The 18937-nt window shown below is 35.0% G+C and overlaps 7 protein-coding genes across 7 annotated transcripts; all 7 read right to left on the bottom strand.

The window, feature by feature from the left end:
• Window positions 1–27: 27 nt before the first annotated feature.
• PPL_00896 (uncharacterized protein) lies at window positions 28–1354 on the bottom strand (the record flags this gene model as incomplete). Its single annotated transcript, XM_020571916.1, has 4 exons — window positions 28–34; window positions 139–157; window positions 203–349; window positions 994–1354. 4 exons carry the CDS (start codon window positions 1352–1354, stop codon window positions 28–30), a joined length of 534 nt encoding a protein of 177 aa, XP_020437774.1.
• A 196-nt stretch (window positions 1355–1550) lies between these two features.
• Window positions 1551–4173, bottom strand: PPL_00895 (2OG-Fe(II) oxygenase; the record flags this gene model as incomplete). Its single annotated transcript, XM_020571915.1, has 4 exons — window positions 1551–1601; window positions 1715–3705; window positions 3772–3883; window positions 3976–4173. 4 exons carry the CDS (start codon window positions 4171–4173, stop codon window positions 1551–1553), a joined length of 2352 nt encoding a protein of 783 aa, XP_020437773.1.
• A 615-nt stretch (window positions 4174–4788) lies between these two features.
• PPL_00894 (2OG-Fe(II) oxygenase) lies at window positions 4789–8184 on the bottom strand (the record flags this gene model as incomplete). The annotated part of the gene is made up of 3 exons (XM_020571914.1): window positions 4789–7616; window positions 7691–7802; window positions 7900–8184. 3 exons carry the CDS (start codon window positions 8182–8184, stop codon window positions 4789–4791), a joined length of 3225 nt encoding a protein of 1074 aa, XP_020437772.1.
• A 622-nt stretch (window positions 8185–8806) lies between these two features.
• On the bottom strand, window positions 8807–11340 carry PPL_00893 (uncharacterized protein; the record flags this gene model as incomplete). Its single annotated transcript, XM_020571913.1, has 3 exons — window positions 8807–10217; window positions 10259–10391; window positions 10797–11340. The coding sequence occupies 3 exons, from the start codon at window positions 11338–11340 to the stop codon at window positions 8807–8809; spliced, it is 2088 nt and encodes a 695-aa protein (XP_020437771.1).
• A 442-nt stretch (window positions 11341–11782) lies between these two features.
• On the bottom strand, window positions 11783–13753 carry PPL_00892 (2OG-Fe(II) oxygenase; the record flags this gene model as incomplete). The annotated part of the gene is made up of 4 exons (XM_020571912.1): window positions 11783–13002; window positions 13078–13189; window positions 13379–13610; window positions 13725–13753. 4 exons carry the CDS (start codon window positions 13751–13753, stop codon window positions 11783–11785), a joined length of 1593 nt encoding a protein of 530 aa, XP_020437770.1.
• A 268-nt stretch (window positions 13754–14021) lies between these two features.
• Window positions 14022–14699, bottom strand: PPL_00891 (uncharacterized protein; the record flags this gene model as incomplete). The annotated part of the gene is made up of 1 exon (XM_020571911.1): window positions 14022–14699. One exon carries the CDS (start codon window positions 14697–14699, stop codon window positions 14022–14024), a length of 678 nt encoding a protein of 225 aa, XP_020437769.1.
• Window positions 14700–14829: 130 nt separating this feature from the next.
• Window positions 14830–18869, bottom strand: PPL_00890 (uncharacterized protein; the record flags this gene model as incomplete). Its single annotated transcript, XM_020571910.1, has 5 exons — window positions 14830–15037; window positions 15220–15660; window positions 15727–15878; window positions 15949–17226; window positions 17877–18869. The coding sequence occupies 5 exons, from the start codon at window positions 18867–18869 to the stop codon at window positions 14830–14832; spliced, it is 3072 nt and encodes a 1023-aa protein (XP_020437768.1).
• Window positions 18870–18937: the final 68 nt, after the last annotated feature.

Genomic DNA, 18937 nt, shown 5'->3' with positions numbered 1-18937 from the left:
TATAAAAAAATAAATTAATAAAAATATTTAAAAGCTATTTTGAATTTAATATAAAAATTGAATATACAAATTATCCAATTTTTCAGTTTACTAGTTTTAATTTTTTGTTGATATTGTTGTAGTTGGGTAGAATTAAACAAACCACGAAGGAAGGCTGCTACTTTCATATATTCGCATTTCGGTGTGCCGCAGGTATAGTTACTTTCTATTGGATATGAATATGATCCGGTTGCGGCATTCGCAGATGAATACTTGACACTGGTGGCACTTTCGAAAGGAGTAAGTATTGCGACACCACATCTTACCAAACAACCTGATCTCTTCGATCGGGCAACTTGGTTCCTTGAATCTGTTTAACTGACGTTCGCAATTCTTGAGAAGTTCGTCTGGTGTCGATTGCGCAAATAACTTGTCAAGTAGTTGTTCATTGTTGGTTGTAAATGAAATCTATGCCAGTGTAGTTAGAGTCTTTAGTTTCTTTTCACCAGAGTTATAATTGGAGAGATTTGCAAGAATGAAGTCTATTAACTTCATTAAATGAGTAGGAGGAAACGATAATAAAACTATTAACATTGTTTGCCTTTTTTTACTAAGAATCAAATGGTAAGAGACTTTTGGAAATAAAATTTGATTTGATCTTTCTTGGAAATATGATTTTTAACTTTAAAACTTTGTATACAATATTTACTTTATTTATTATTTTGATGTTAGTTGTATTTGAATATTAAGCATTAAATTTCGGTACAGAGGTTAAAAAAGATGAAGTTAAACTATTCAAATATAAAAGTATTATCTTTTTGTTAATTATAATAAATTTATTATATGGTTATTGGTTGTAGCATTTGGGCAGGGGAATAGCTGGAAGATTGAATAGTGTGAGTGGTTTTCTTTCAGTCAGTTCATTAAATCGAGTGTTGACAGCTCTGAAATAGATTGTGATGTAATCATCGTTGCTGAGCTTGGCTATTGCTTCCTCTGGAATGGAGTATCTACATCTCCTCAGTGAGTCGATGAGTACTTGAACGTTGGATTTCAAGTAGGCTGTGCCTGGCTTTAATTTGGTGACTCTCATATTGTACGGTGCTTTCATTCCTACCTTTTCATAGTGAACCGAGTCTCTGAATCTTGAAAATGCATTTTCGATATGCTTGAAATTAGTCAAACGACAATAGAACTCGATTTCCTCAGCGTCGGAGAGAAAGAAAGCTGCCGCTGTCATGCATTCGCATTTTGGTGTGGTGCAAGAATAGTTTGGTGGTAATGGATATACATTCGATCGTATTGGAGTATCCGAAGGTGAACACTTGGTATTGACGGCACTATCGAATCTAGAGAGTATTGCACGACACCACATCCTTCCAAATATCCTTGTCTCTTCGATTGTGCAACTTGGTTCCTTGAGTCTGTTGCACTGACGTTCGCATTGCTTGAGAAGTTCATCCGGTGTCGATTGTTCACATATCCTATCAAGAAGTGGCTCGCTTTTCGTTGTAAATGTGATCTCTATCAAAACAGTTATAGTGTTGAGTTTCTGGTCACCATAAGAACTACTATATTTGGACAGATGTGAAGCTATGGCTTCTGCTATCTTCGTCAAGTGACTAGCAAGAAAGTATGAATTGTGTTTTCGTTGGTATTGAGTGATTGATTCCAAGTTATTACAAAGGTCTTCAAATCTATCGCGCTTGTTGGTATTCGCACAAAGTGAAGTTACAATTTTATCGATATATGTGCGCTGGGTCTCAACACTAATCTCGCTGTTACTGAGTAAGAAACCAATTGTTTCTGGTACACCCTTCCATTCGCTTACATTGAGATTTGACATAATCTTTGAATCTAATGAAAGATTGATTAAAAGTGATTCTGTTTGTTTTTTGTTGCCAATCTTATTGAGTATCGATTTAATATGATTATATGTTTCGAAAATATACGACATCTTTGGTGATGGACTATTCTTATATGATTCTAATATTATTGCTCCTAATTCTGTTGTTGGAATTGATTCTAACTTGATACTATCCCTATTATTATTCGCTTCTACCTTGCTATTACTGCCTTTCTTTGGTTGTCCTGACTTAGTACTATTACTATTAGTTGATTCTTTTGCAAAGATTTTATCGATTTCACCAATGAATGTTGGTTCTAATCCCATTGATTGTTCCAATAACTTAAAGAATGTATTTGAATTGGAACTGAATAAACTATGACTTGCAAATACTGCTAATGATTTGGTGATATACTCTTGTTGACCTTGTCTCGCAAGAATATTGAAGCACCTTGAAAGTTTATCACAAAAGTGTGTATCGGTAATGGTACGTCGGGCAATTAAGCTGCAGATATTGATGATTGAATCTGAATGTTCAAATCCATTTCCTTGTGAATATAGACTATAGAAATGATTAATCAAAAGAGTAGTTGTGTTTTCACTCTGGACATCTGAACTTGTACTACTTCCACATAATGAATTAACCATTTTGTTGAAACTTCTTCTCTTTTCGTCCAGATCCAAGTCAGTTCTTTTTTCAAACGTGTCGATCTTTGCTTGTTCATCACGTATACTTTTGTATAAATCCAAATCGAGGTCCTTCACTAAAATGATTGCACTGTGACTGTAGAATCTCTCAAAGGTGGTTCCTTCGTTACCAGTAGGTTGTAAGTCAGGACGACCCCATTTGCAGGTTTCTTTGTCAAACGATGGGAATATGTCTGATTCTTCAGCATTCAAATTCAATCCAGTGTACTTTTGGTTGGTTCCAGCGTCGATCAAATGTTTAAATGAAAGATTTACTTCGGAATCGCAAACACTAAAATTATTTCCCACCATTCCTCCTGTTCTTCTTCCTCGGTAGTCGTAGAAATCAATATAATCATCTTCTGCAGTTCCTTCCTCTTCCAATTCAACGAGTCCAATGAGACATGAATAGCCAGTACCACTTGCAGCCTTGAGAAGAGTTGATGCAATTCTTGCATCCTGACCTTTGAGACAATCCATGTTATACTGATTCTGAGTGTATTCATGTTCAAAGATGTAAACCAAACAATTACGTTTTGGTTTTCGAAAAGCTAACGATAAATATTTACGAACATCAGCCACAATCTCTTCGCCATTGGAATCTACTGGTCTAATGAAAACCTCTTCGTCACTACTGCTACTACTCGACTCCTCTTCCTGTACTACTTTCTTTGCGTTGGTCTTTCGTTTCTTTAAAGGTTGTTTGATTTTTGGTTTCTTGGTGATCAAGTCATCGTTATTGATCTTTCCAGATCGACAAAGATTGTAAACCAAACAAACACGATATCCATCAGTGACTTCTTTGACTTCATGTTTGATATCTGCATAGAATGCTGAATATTTCATGTCGGACACACTACTATTCTCCATTGATATGGTGACAGTCTTTCCAGCATGTTGAAGAATGAGATCACCACCAGTATGAACAGATGGTAATGATATGACCAATGTTCCAAACATTCTCTCACCTTTCTCGCTGTCTTTGTGTGGTTTGAAGAATGCACCTTTGTCATAGATCAACATCTTGTATAACTCTGCTTCGATCTTTGTGTTGTCAAGTCCCAACTTCTGACCAACTGTCTTGAGTGTTCTCTCAAAGAATTGATTCCATTGTTTGCCGCCTAGGAATTTAAAGGAATCAGGTGATAATTGCCATACCTTTCTGATGTTTGTATCGGTAATTGTTTCAGTTCCTGAAATTAATTAATAATTACAATTAACTAACCAATTTAATTGATTTCGAAATATATTCAACATACCTTTTCCATATGGAGCTCTGATACATTTATCAATGATCTGTTTCACTTGAAATGGGTGAACTGGGAATGATAAAACACCAATATCATTAATTTCAATTCTGGGTGCTGCAACCTGTTATTATATTTTCATATATATTAATTATTTATTTAGAGAAAAGTTAATAAACTATCGATCTATAATATAAAAAAGAAAATGTGATATACCTCTTCCTCTCCTTCACAATAGAAAGAACCAGCTTTCTTAAAACTTTTCAAAGTGTCTGTTAAAACTTTGAATAGTTTCTCCTCGTCGTCAGAATCATCGTTATCTTCTTCATCTGTTACAAGTTCACCTGTATCATTTGATTGTTCATCTGAATCATCATCAGATATTTCGACTATATCATGTGGACGTTTTAACATTGTAACTTTAGTATTTAACAAAAATTATTAAAAAAACTAAAACTATTCTTTTGCTTGTTCAAAAATATTCAACAATTTAATTAATTTTGATTTGTTTTACAAAAATAATTTTTCGTTTAAAGTAGTGTTATGTTTTTGGCGCAGTATCACTGATTTAAGGCGCGAAGCTCTTGCAAAGTGAAAAAAGCTCAAATAAAAATAAAAATTTATGACAAAATGCTCATTGTTTATAAGAATTGACTATTTTGAGAATTACTTTTCTTTCTTTTTTATGATTCTACTGTAATTAAAATTACTATATTTATTTGTATTTATTAGATTCTGTTGAAGGTAAATCTTTTAGATTTAAAAACATGAAATACAAAAACAAAACAATCGAAAAACTAATTATTGTAAACAGTAAATTGATTTAGTAAAAAATAGTTAATAAACAAAATTATATTTTATCGATAGTTTAACCGTGACTTTTTTAGGTAGTCGCTCATTGTTCAATTGGGATATCAGTACAATTATTTTATTTTAGATTCTTTAAATATTTATTTTATAATTATTCCTTATAATTGTTTGTTTAATTTGATAGTTTTTTGAGAGAAGAAAAAAAAGATTTTCAATATTTTATTTATTTTTAGTTGTTGTTGTAGTTGAATTTGATGCGGTTGTTGTTGAGAAGGGAGGTATATCCTGAAGTTTGACTGGTGTAATTGGGAGTCTTGTAGTTAGTTCATTCAATCGATTATCAACAGCTCTAAAATAGATTTTGAGGATGTAATCGTTGGTGAGCTTGCCTATTGCAGCATGTAGAATGGCAGATTTACATCTCGTAAGTGAGTCGACGTGTCCTTTAATATCTGCATTCAAAAATGTTAGGGTTGGATGTAATTTGGTGACTTTTATTCTATACGGTGAATAGGTCCCTATCTTTTCATATCGAACGAAGTTCTTGAACTTTGAAAATGCATTTTCGATATGAGGGAAAGTATTCATACGACATGGAAACTCTAATACTTTTGCTTCAGAGAGAAGGAAAGCTGCTACTTTCATACATTCGCATTTCGGTATTCTGCAATTATAGCTTTGTTCTAATTGATATGAGTATGATCCAGGTGGGATATTCGAAGATGGATACTTGACATTGGTGGCACTTTCGAAACGAGGAATGATTGCTCGACACCACATCTTGCCAAACAACCTAATCTCTTCGATCGGGCAACTTTGTTCCTTGAGTCTGTTTAACTGTCGTTCGCAAATCGTGAGAAGTTCATCGGGGGTTGATTGTGCACATATCTTGTCAAGCAGTTGTTCATTCTTGGTTGAAAGTGAAATCTCTATCAATGTAGTTAGATTACTGAGTTTCTTTTCGCCAGAATTATCATTGGGAGGATGTGATATAATGAGGTCTATTATTTTCATTAGATTACTAGTATGAAAATATGATTTATGTTTGAGATGTAATTCATAGATTGATTCCAGATTATCATAAAATGTGCCGATTCTGTATGAATGGCAGCGGAAATTATTTGCACAAAATGAATCTACAATGGTATCTATGTATATGTGCTTGGTCTCATCATTAATTAAGTTGCAGCTGACAATGAAATCAATTGTTTCTGGTACACCTTTCCATTCACTTATATTGAGCGTTACCGCGATCTTTGAAGACAATAGAGGATTGATTGTATTCAAGAGTGATTCTGTTTGTTGTTGATTTCCAATCTTGTTGAGTATTAATATTATAAGACAATATGTATCAAAAACATCCGATATCTTTGGTGATGTCTTATTCTTATATGCTTCTAATATTATTGATTCTAATTCTGTTGTTGGAATTGATTCTAACTTGTCATTTTTCGTCTCCGACTTATTATTAGTTGAGTCTTTTGTAAAGATTTTATCGATTTCACCAATGAATGTTGGTTCTAATCCCATTGATTGTTCCAATAACTTAAAGAATGTATTTGACTTGGAATTGAATAAACTGTGACTTGCAAACGATGTTAATGATTTGGTGATATAGATTTGTTTGTCATGTTTTGCAAGAATATTGAAACATCGTGAAAGTTTGTCACAAAAGTGAGTATCTGTAATTGTACGATCGGCAATAATATTGCATATAGTCAAGATTGAATCTGCATGTTCAATTCCATCTCCTTGTGAATAGAGATTGTAGAAATGATTAATCAAACGAGTGGGGGCGTTTTCAGTCTTCTTATATGAACTATATCTAGCCATAGAACTAACCATTTTGTTGAAACTTCTTCTCTTCGCATCCAGATTCAAGTGTGTCTTTTGTTCGAACATATCTATCTTTTCTTCTTCACCATTAATATTGTTGTATAAATCCAATTCGATGTCCTCCACTATAACGATTGCACTATGACTGTAGAATCTCTCAAAGGTGGTTCCTTCATTTCCAGTGTGTTCGATCTCAGGATCATCCCAATCGCAGTCATCTGTATCAAATGATGGGAATATGTCTGATTCATCCACATTCAATTTCAATCCATGATAACTTTTGTTTGTTCCTGCGTCGATCAAGTGCTTAAATTTAAAATGTATGTCAGAATCGCAAACGTTAAATCCTTCTTTACTTGAGTAGTAATCATCTTCTGCAGTTCCCTCCTCTTTTATAGAAAGAAGACCAATGAGGCATGAATAACCAGTACCACTGATAGCCTTGAGTAGACTTGATGCAATCTTGGCATCTTGACCTTTAAGACATCTCATGTTATACTGGTATTGAGTGTATTCATGTTCAAAGATGTAAACCAAACAATTACGTTCTGGTTTTCGGAAAGCTAACGATAAATATTTACGAATGTCACAAACAATCGCTTCACCTTTCGAATCTACAGGTCCAATGAGAACATCTTCATCACTGCTGATATTTGAATCCTCTTGTTCTTCTTTCTTGACATCGATCATCTTTTGTTTCTTCAATGCATTTCCATCTTTTTTGATTTTTGGTTTCTTTGTGATCAAATCATCGTTATTGAGTTTACCAGATCGACAAAGATTGTAAACCAAACAAACACGATATCCATCAGTGACTTCTTTGACTTCATGTTTGATATCTGCATAGAATGCTGAATATTTCATGTTTGAAACACTGTCATTCTCCAATGATACGGTGACAGTCTTTCCAGCATGTTGAAGAATGAGATCACCACCAGTATGAACAGATGGTAATGATATGACCAATGTTCCAAACATTCTCTCACCTTTCTCACTGTCTTTATGTGGCTTGAAGAATGCACCTTTGTCATAGATCAACATCTTGTATAACTCTGCTTCGATCTTTGTATTGCCAAGTCCCAGTTTCACACCAATCATCTTGATTGTTCTCTCAAAGAATTGATTCCATTGACTGCCGCCAATGAATTTAAAAGAATCAGGTGATAATTGCCATACTTTTCTGATGTTTGTATCGGTAATTGTTTCAGTTCCTGATATTAATTGTCCATACAAATAAAATTAAATTAACAATAATTGATTAATATATGTATGATATTCAACATACCTTTTCCATATGGAGCTCTAATACATTTATCAATGATCTTCTTCACCTGACATTCTGGAACTGGGAATGATAAAACACCAACCTCATTAATTTCAATCCTTGGTGGTGCAACCTAATATAATTTATAAATTATAATAATATCTAAAAGTTAATAATCATCGTTCTATGTAATCAGATTATGATCGAGCTACTAAAGAATCTATAGTTACCTCTTCTTCTCCTATACAATAAAAAGAACCAGTTTTTTTAAAACTTTTCAAAGTACCTGTTAAAACTTTGAATAGTTTCTTATCATCGTTTGCCAACTGTTCATCAGTAAACTGATCTTCTACATTATTATTGTTGTTCACTTCTACGTCATCTTCACTTGATTGTTCGTCAGAGTCATCATCAGTTAAATTGCTATCCTCCTCTTCATCTTCATCCTCTTCTTCAATTGGTTCATCTGAATCATCATCAGATATTTCGACTATATCATGTGGACGTTTTAACATTGTAACTTTGGAAAAATAATAAATTTATTATTTTATTTGTAGTGTCTATTTTTGTAAGAAATAATTGTAATTTATATTCAAAGTGTTTAAAAGTTTGGTGAATGAAATAGCTTTTACCCAAGCAGATTTTTTTTTTTTCAAAAAATAATCATTTTTTTTTTGTTTTTTTTTTTTTTTTGAACTTTAATTTTTTTTTTTTTGGTGATTCAAGAACAGCAAACAATTCAAAGTGGCCAACAAAAGTTAAAAACACTTTTTGTTCAATATGTAATAAGCAAACAACATTATCATCATTGATATATTAACAATTAATAATTTCAATACAGATAATCATCAGTTCACATTTATTAGGATTCGAACTTATAGTGATATGAAAATGTTGTAGAATGATAGTCGAACAAAAAAATGGGTGAACAGCCAAGAGGTTAGCTATGTCGATTTTTTTTTTTGTTTTTCTCTCTAGCTAGTTGACTTTTAACAATTTTTAAGGAAGTGAAGTGCCCTTTGAAAAGAAAAAGCTAGAGGTACCCTTTAGCAAAATAAAAAAAATAATAAAAAAGAGGTAGTAATAATTTTAAAGTCGATTTTATTTTTATTGCAAACGGAATTATTTACATTTTATTTAGTTGTTTGTGGTGGTCGTTGAAAAGGGAGGAATAGCTGGAAGATCAAGTGGGGTGATTGGTTGTCTAGCAGTCAGTTCATTCAATCTAGTGTCGAGAGCTCTGTAATAGATTGTGATGTAATCATCGTTGCTGAGTTTGGCTATTGCATCTTCTGGAATGGCAGATCTAGATATCGTCAGTGACTCGATGAATTCTTGTGCATCTGAATTCAAATATTCGATCGACGGTTGTAATTTGGTGACTCTTATCTGATACAATGGACCATTTATTCTCTTCTCATATCGAAGGAAGTTTTTGTATTTTGCAAATATATTTTCGATATGATCTAACTTTTCGAGTAGACATTTGAACTCTATTACTTTGGTTTCAGTTGGAAGGAATGATGCTACTTTCATACAATGGCACTGCGGTGTGTAGTCGCTGCAAGTATAGTTACGTTCAAATGGATATGAATATGAACCAATTGGAACATTCCAAGTATGATAGCTTACATTACCAGCACTTTTGAAACGAGAAAGTATAGCATGACACCACATCTTACCAAACAACCTGATCTCTTCGATTGTGCAACTTGGTTCGTTGAGTCTGTTGAGATGAAGCTGACAATTCAAGAGTAGTTTATCTGGTGTCGATTTCGCACATAACTTGTCAAGAAGCTGTTCATTTTTGATTGAAAATAAAATCTCTAGCAACTGAGTTCGAGTGTTATCACCAGTAAAATAGAAGTATAAACCACAAATACTGTGGTCTATGATTTTTATGAAATTACTTAAATTAAAGTATGATAGATGTTTGAGATGGCATTGATAAATTGATAATAAGTTGTTAGATAGATCGCAATATCTAGGATAGTTGTTACAATTGGAACAAAGTGACCCGACAATTTTATCTATAAAGTTGTGTTTCGTTTCATCAGTAATCTCGTTGAAATTGATTATGAAATCAATTCTACTTGTAAAACCCTTCCATTCACTTATATTCAGAGTTGCTGCAACCTTTGAATAGAATAAAGGATTGATCGTATTCAAAAGTGATTCTGTTTGTTGTTGATTGCCAATGTTTTTGAGTATTGATTTTATCTGACCATATGTTTCAAAAATATCCGATATCTTTTCTGATGGACAATTCTCAAATGCTTCTAATATTATTGTTTCTAATTCTGTTGCTGGAATTGATTCTAACTTGATACTATTGTTATTAATTGACTCCAACTTGATATTATTGTTATTATTCGATTCAAAGGTAATGTTTTCATTATTATTGTTACTGTTCGGCTCTGCCTTTATTCTATTACTATTAATTGAGTCTTCTGTAAATGTTTGATCGATTCTACCGATGAAAGTTGGTTCTAATCCCATTGATTGTTCCAATAACTTAAAGAATGTCTTTGAATTGGGTTGGAAAAAACTTTGTTTTGCAAACAATGATAAAAAGATTTGGTGATATACTCTTGTTTGCCAAGTTTTGCAAGAATATTGAAACATCGTGAAAGTTTGTCACAAAACTGAGCATCTGTAATCGTATAATTGCCAATGACGTTAAAGATAAAAATGATTGAATCTGCATGTTCAATTCCATTTCCTTGTGAATAGAGATTGTAGAAATGATTAATAAAAATGGTGGGGGAGATTGAGCCCAGGTAATATGAACTATTTCTAGCAATGGAACTAACCATTATGTTGAAACTTCTTCTCTTCGCATCCAGATTCAAGTGTGTCTTTTGTTCAAACTTATCCATCTTAGCTTGAGTGCCATCTGCACTTTTATATAATTCCCATTCAATGTCCTTTACCAAAACGATTGCATTTCCTGATTGTTCTACCTGGTTATTAAATGATGGGAACACGTCTGATTCTTTCGCTTCCAATTTCAATTCAGGGTACTCTTGTTTAGTAAGAGCGTCTGTAAAGTTCTTTAATTTTAAATCGACTGAGTGGTAACTGCTATTAACATCCTTGGAAATCAGACAAGAGAGCAATGAATAACCAGTACCATCTGCAGCCTGAAGTAGAGTTGTTGCAATATGTGCATCTTGACCTTTGAGACATTCCATGCTGTACTGCACTTGAGTGTATCTATGTTCAGAGATGTAAATCAAACAACTACGTTCTGGTTTTCGAAAAGCCAACGATAGATATTTACGAATGTCAGCGATAATCTCTTCACTTTTCGAATCTACAGGTCCAATGAAAACCTCTTCGTCATTTCTACTGCTACTTGACTCTTCTTGTTTTTCTATCTTGGCATCAATCATCTTTTGTTTCTTTAATACAATGACTTCGAGTTTGACTTTTGGTTTCTTGGTGATCAAGTCATTCTTTCCAAAAATTTTCAAAGATTCTGTTAAAACTTTGAATAATTTCACATCATCTTTCTCCAATTCTTTATCTGTGAACTGAGGTGCTACTTTATTATTAACAATATTATTATTATTATTATTATTATTATTATGATTGTTGATGTCTACTTCGCTATCTTCACTTGATTTTTGATCAAAATCATGTGTACGTTTTGACATTGAAGCACTCATTAAAAAGAAAAAAAAAAAATAAGATCTTATGTAAGATACATAACTTTGGCTCGCACAAAGAAAAAAATTAAAAAAAAATTATAAAATAAAAATTGGGAATTCCAAGTAAACACATATTTTTATTTAATTTTTGTTAATGAATATATTAATCTTTTTTTTTTTGTTATTAAAACATTTAATCATATTCATCTGACTATAGTGTCTATTTTTGTAGATAAAATAGAAATATCAGTTTTTTTATCTGAAAGTTTGTCACAAAAATGAGTATCATTACCAATGGTGTTACAGATTGTCATGATTGAATCTGAATGTTCAATTCAATTTCCTTGTGAATAGAGACTGTAGAAATGATTGATCAAAGAGTGGATATGGTTTCACTCTTGACAAAAGAGGGATATGCTCACTTAAAGATTTAACCATTTATTTGAAACATCTTCTCTTTTCATCCAGATTCAAGTGTGTCTTTTATTCGAACATATTTCTTTGCTTGTTCACCATTTGTCATATCGAACAAATTCGTTTCAAGGTCCTTTACCAAAACGATTGCACTGTGACGATAAAATCTCACAAAGGCAGAACATTCTTTTTCTCCATCGTGAGCTACGGTTGGATAATCCCATCTGATCCGATGTTTTTCGAATGAAGGGAATATGTTAGATTCATCCACTTGGAAATCCAATCCATCGTAACTATCATATGTGCTAGCATCGATCAACTTCTTAAACGTAAAAAATACATTGGACTCTTCGATATCGAAATCTCCTCCTTCTCTTAGGTATGTTTCACCGTAATATTGATAACCACTTTCTAGATATCCTTCCTCTTTCATTTCCAGGCTACCAAAGAGACATGTATAACCAGTACCACTTGCAGCTTCGAGTAGAGCTTTTGCCAGCTTTCTATCTTTTCCTATGAGACATTGTACGGAATACTCATCCTCAGTGTATTCGTCTTCAAAGATGTAAACCAAACGATTATGATTTCGAAAAGCCATCGATAAATATTTACGAATCTTTGCCATAATCTTGATTGCTACTGAATCTACAGGTATAATGAAAACTTCTTCTTCACTGCTGCTACTATACTCTTCTTGTTCTTCTTTCTTGACATCGTTCATCTTTTGTTTCTTCAGTGCATTGCCTTCTTGTTTGACACTTGGTGTTTCTTCCTGTCTGACTATTAGTTTCTTTGTGATCAAGTCATCGTTATTGAGTTTACCAGATCGACAAAGATTGTAAACCAAACAAACACGATATCCATCAAAGACTTTTCGGACCTCATGTTTGATATCTGAATAGAATGCAGCATATTTAATGGTTGACAAACTGTGATTTTCCAGCGAGAGTGTGACCCTCTTTCCAGCATGTTGAAGAATGAGATAACCACCAGAATGAGCAGATGGTAATGATATGACCAATGTTCCAAATATTCTCTCATCTATCTCACTGTCTTTATGTGGCTTATAAAATGAACCTTTGTCATAGATCAACATCTTGTGCAATTCTGCTTCGATCTTTGTCTCTTCAAGTCCCAGCTTCTCACCAACCCTCTTGAGTGTTTTCTTAAAGAATTGATTCCATTGATCACCACCAATTAGCTTAAAAGAATCAGGTGATAGGTGCCAAACATTTTTGATCTTTGTATCGGTAATAGTTTCAGTTCCTGAATGAAATTATTATTAATTAATAGATTGATTTCGAAATATATTTATATATATTTATATGATATTCAACATACCTTTTCCAAATGGAGCTTTAATACATTTATCAATGATATGTTTCACTTGACTTACTTGCACTGGGAATGCTAAAACACCAACATCATTTATTTCAATTCTCGGTAGTGCAACCTATTATATTATATTTTCAATTTAAAATATAATGTAGCTAAAAGTTAATAAATTATAGATTTATTTATAAATAATAATAATAGATATGTGTAATTTCATTTTATAGGTTTTTTTTTTCCAAAATTTTTTCATTTTTTGGGGGAGGGATAAAATGAAATTACACATATAATGTGATCGATAAATAGTTACCTCTTCTTCTCCTTTACAATGAAAAGTACCAATCTTTTTAAAACTTTTCAAAGTGTCTGTTAAAACTTCGAATAGTTTCTCTTTGTCTTGCTCCAACCTTTCATTTGTGTACTTTGGTTCTCTTTTGTCTATTTCGTCATCACTCGATTGTTCGTCGAAATCAAAATCGTCATAATCATCATAACCATAATCATCATCTTCTTCTTCACTAGATGCAAAATTGTTGATCGCTCTTTTCTATGAAAAAAGTTCCCAGAAAAATAAAATGATTTTTATTAAATAAAAAACATTGATAATAATAGGTTATATGTTATAACATATGTGGGTTGTTTATGAATGTTTTGACCTGAAAGGAACTATAGAGATTAGTGACATAGATAAATGAAAGAAGAAAAGCTATTGTTTTTACATTTTGAGGGTTGTAAAGTAAAAAAATTAAAATTAAAAAAATTTGGTTCTGATCAAAATCAAAAATGCACAGTTTGGGTGTAATGAGGCAAATTCTCTCCTTAGCAAAAATGATATCCGGTTGAAATCTTGATTACAAAGTTTTTTTTTACCAAGAATTGTCAAGAAAAAAAGAATATTTGAATAAGATTTTTAATATCTAATAAATATTTAAATTAAGAGGTTTATTCTTTATTTATAATTCTTCTTCTTCTCTCTCTTCTTCTTCTTGAGCTACAGCTGCAGTATCTTTCATTTGAACATCTTTATCTTGTTCTTCGTCGTCCTCATTCTCTTTTTCATTTTGAACTGTATTATCATCTTTTTCCGATTCTTGATTGTCATCTTCCTCCTCCACAACCTTTTTCTTTCCTCTTTGTGTCGCTTTCTTCTTGGTTACTTTTTTAACAACTTTCTCTTCCTCTTCCTTTTCCTCTGCTTCTGCTTCCTCTGCTTCTGCTTCTTGATTAGCTTTCTCTTCGGTCATCTCAGAATCAGATTGGTCATGACCGGGTTGAGGTGGTGCTTTCTTGGGAGTGTTCTTTTCAAAGTAGGCACTCTCATTGATACGGTCTGCACCCTTTCCGGTGGTAACAACGAAAAAGTCTGGTAGTTTGTCGGTGGTGTCTCTGTCGTACTCCTTAAAATCGACATCGGGCTGATAGATATAGAATTCCTTTGGTAGATTCATTTGCGATTGGAACTTTTGAACCTTCCATTTCTTGTCTTTGTACTCCTCCACCAGGATATGAATACCGTGATTGGCGATTCTTCTGATGTTCTTTGAGTACGGGTCGAGTGCATCGATCGACTGACGAATATACGTTAGATAGTTCATCAACACCGAGTAGTTGTCCTTCTCCTCGATCATCATATTGGTGTAGTGCTTAAAGTAAACAGTTGCCTCTTCAAAGTCGGGATACTGCTTGTCGACACTCTCCAAATGCGCTATCAAATAGATAAAGTAGTAGAACGAATCCTCAGGGTAGCATTCACCTTCGAGTTTAGTGGTAGAACTGAGACGCGCGATCGTCATACGCTTCATCTTGATGATCGAAGACACCTGCTTCTTGACCATGTTGACAAGACTGTTTGGCTGTTGCGCGGTCAGTCCAAACGCCGCCATGAAACGCAGCGGAATACGGTTGAGTCGCACCGACTTGTCGAGTTTGTGGAAGAATCGGTGTTGCAGTGTGTCGGTGTGTCGCAACTCTGTCTTTACAAGAGCGACCTTGCAGAATCCAACGAAATGAACCGGTTGGAAACACAGGGTAAAGTGATACTGCTGAGTGATACGCATCACCTCGATGTTCACTGCCAGCTTGATGTGATACGCTTCCATTGGTTTCATGTTGGCGGTTCGCTCCGGCAAGTAGAGGAAATCATAGAGATACGTTGCCAACTCGTACGTCTTTCGAGTTACCAGCTTCGATGGTAGACCACGCAAGTAGTTACCGAGGTAGTAGATTCCGTAGAGTTTGAGCAGCACCTCCTTTGAATACTGTACATCCAGGTGTCGCCATTGCTCCTTTAGATTCACTTCCACCTTTGATTTGCCAGTCATCACACCCTTGTAAACAAAGATCTCGATCAACTCGTACATCTCACTATCGATCAACGTATGATGATCTCTGGCAATGAGACCAAGACATGTCAGAGTTGCAATGACATTCTTTGGTTTCTCCAATGTCGAAACCAACTGCTCTGCCAAATCCGAAATGATCTTACTCAACTCTTCCTTATTCAAAGTCAACTTTACCAAAATTCTAAATGATTTCTTTACAATCTTTGGTTCACCAATTTGACAAAGATGAGTTAAAGCTGTTTGAAGTTTCCTAAAAAAAAATAGTTGTTATTAATATACATAATTCTTTTGTCAAACTTTGATGAATACTACATACTTTAATGGTGACTTTGATAGTTTCGGTAAGTAATCAACAACATTATTAATGATTTCAACGAAATTATCGGAGATTGTCTTTGAGTGGAACAGTAAATTGATCAACTTGTCTGCATTACTTTCAAAAAGAATAGGTGAAATCTTTGATACTCTCTGAAGAAATATATAAAATTAATATCAAGAAGTTATGAATGAATAATATCAAAGTAATAAATTTACTTACCAATAATATTTCAATAGAATTATTTAAATCGTCGGATGTCTTTTTCTTTTCTTTAAGATATCGTTTCTCGTCGAATGTTGAACTTCCTGGATCTGGTAGATCGTTGACTACAGACTCCAAGATGAACTCTAAAGTGTACTTTGAAATGAATGTATAGTTGAGTAGGAAAGCAAAGTATTTGATGAATTCAGAGAATACTCCTTCGGATTTCGATGCCTTCTCGAGAATGGCTACCTTTATCTTGTATTGCTCCTGTGGCGATGTGTTGTGGTCACTGATGTCCTTGAGAAGCGCCAGTGTCTTCTTGTTGGATGGCTGTAGTAGTTGTTTCAACAGAGTCTTGGTATTCTCATTGGAGTAACGCGGAATAAAGTTATCGACGTAGCCAATGTGTTTCTCGATGAGCTTCTTGTCGTCGGGACTCTCCTCGTACACCTCAACCAGCTGGAGAAACTCCTTGAGAACGACACGCTTCCTCTCGAGGTAGGAAAAGAGATACTCCTTCGATTTATTATCGAGATAGCTGTAGATCTCCATGAACTTTTCGGTACGTTCGTTTGGCGCTTCGTAGCACTCGAGCAAGATGGTATCAACTGCCACCTCCAGACGGAAACGATCGTCGTCGTGCAACGACAGACACGAGAACAACACGTTTGGAATGCAGTCGAAACACTCGGTGAGATGAGCGGGCCAGTCCTCGATCGGTCCGTTCTTCTCACGCAACGCTTTCCACACCTTGGAGAGTGTTACTACTGCGCGCTTTCTAACGTTGCTGTCCTTGTCACGCACACGATCGTAAAAGTTCTTCAGCATCTTTGGCGTCAACAGCTTCGTTCGCTTGATGATGTACTCGCAGACCGGCTGGATTGTCATAGCACGAATATCGGCTTCCGTGTCCTTCAAACGGAATATCAAATAGTCGAGCACAATGTCACTGTAGGTCGAGTCGACCGGATATATATTGGCAAACTCCAACATGATCATACGGATACGTTTCTCAGTGTCTAGGAAACGCTTGAGGAATCTGACAAACAGATCCGAGTACACTTCATCGAGATGCGGTTCACTCGAGAACAAATGCGACACTATCACCACGCATTGCTTACGAATCTTGGCGTCGGGATTCAGCAGATCTATGGCCAAGTCAAAGATACCGTTCTCCTCGAGGAACGTTCTATGATACTTGTGGAGATGCAAGATAATCTCATTCTTTCGCGATTTCAACTCGGATTCACTGCTACCACCGACCATCTCCCTAACATACGCCTTGAAGAGTTCCTCCAAGAACTGTTTGTTCTCCGTGAGAATGGCGCGCGTCACTTCGCCACGCGTTGTCATAACACCGCGCTCCGACTCCAACATCGCTTCGGCCAGCGCGTCCATCACCTTGACGTTGTAGTCCTCGAGATTCTGCAGGACTGCACTCACGATTGCTTTGAGATGCGGGAGCAGCGAAGGCGGTAGTGAATCATCGATCAGGTGGATCGTCGAGCGCAGGAAGTCGTGCAGTCCTTGACTGTCGAGCTTGACCAACACCGAGAACACCTTGAGCGATGCCAACCGCTCAATGAGATGGTAGTACTGAGGGAATAGCGATTCATGGTTCTTTAGCAATTCGTCCAGTCCAAACAAGTGATAGACAAACAACTCAAAGATCGACATCAACGGCTCCTCGTCTTCAATCGGTACGTTTGGCCAACTCAGACGGAACAACTCCACCAGACAACAGCCAACCAACAGTTTTATCTCATCGTTCTTTGACTTTAACAATCCATCGGCCAACAACATCTTCAACACGGAGTCATTATATCCTTCAAATTCAGTCTGTGATACATTTGATAAATAATCTTCCAGTTTCTAAAAATAATATATTCCCAGGATAGATAGTTAGTTATTTCTGAGTAAATGTTTCGTAAACAACAACTTACGGTTAATCTTTTAATTAGTTTATCAACTGGTTGTTCAGGTTTGAGATATTCTTCGTCGTTGAGACGATCGACATTCAATTTCTTGAGGTTGAATGCTTTCTTTAGTTTGCTTGGCTCGAAAGATATTAATTTCGATTTGGGAGTTTGACTGGATTGACTTTGAGTTCCGGATTTCTTTCGAGATGACTGACTTTGTGATGACGATGCTTTTGCTGCTGCTGCTGCTGCTGGTTTCTTCTTGGTTGGTGTCGTAGGTTTTTTAAATTCCATCTCTATTTCTTCTTGTTCCTCCTCTTCTTCTTCATCATAATTTATTTCTTCATCCTCATCTGATTCTGTTGTTCTAACATTTGCTTTTCTCTTCTTTGTTGCTTGTGGTTTGGGTTTTGGTGGTTGTGGCTGTTGTTTTGTTCCTTTTCCTTTTACATTCTTCTTTGGTTGTTCTTCTTCTTCTTCTTCCTCTTCTTGTTCTTCTTCCGGCTCTACTTTCTTTGATTTAGCAGCAGCAGCAGGTTTCTTCTTGGCCGGTGAAGTTGGTTGTTTCTTCTTATTGGCAGCTGGCTTCTTCTTGGCCGGTGAAGTTGGTTTCTTTGTTGTTGTCTTCTTTCTCTTGCTGTTGTTTGTTTCTTCATCTTCACTGCTGCTAGCTACCTCTTCTGATTCTGATGGTGTTTGTTCATTGTCAGATTCATCATCGGATGGCTCTGTATCTGGTTGTAACTTTGCCTTCTTAGTGGCAGCGGCTACAGCGGCAGCTCTCTTTGGCCTACCAGTAGAAGGTGAAGTTGGAACAACAGAACTTGTCGCAGATGTCTTTTGTTTCTTATTTGGAGTATTCTTTTTGTTCTTCTTATCATCAACATCCTCTTTCATCTCTTCATCCTCAGGTTGTACAACCTCTTCTTCATTTACATCGGATTCATTTTCACTCTCCTCTTCTGCCTTTTTCTTTCTACTATTATTCTTTACTTGTTTACCTCTTTTTGGTCCCATTTAATAATAAAAATAATAATAACTATAATATCTATTTAGATATTTATCTATCTATTTACAATGCTAAT

The sequence above is a fragment of the Heterostelium album genome (genome assembly GCF_000004825.1).
Source record: "Heterostelium album PN500 unplaced genomic scaffold PPL_contig1, whole genome shotgun sequence".
Taxonomy (NCBI): Eukaryota; Evosea; class Eumycetozoa; order Acytosteliales; family Acytosteliaceae; genus Heterostelium; species Heterostelium album.
Note: the sequence above shows the minus strand (reverse complement) of the source record. Positions and strands in the feature narration are given on the sequence as shown.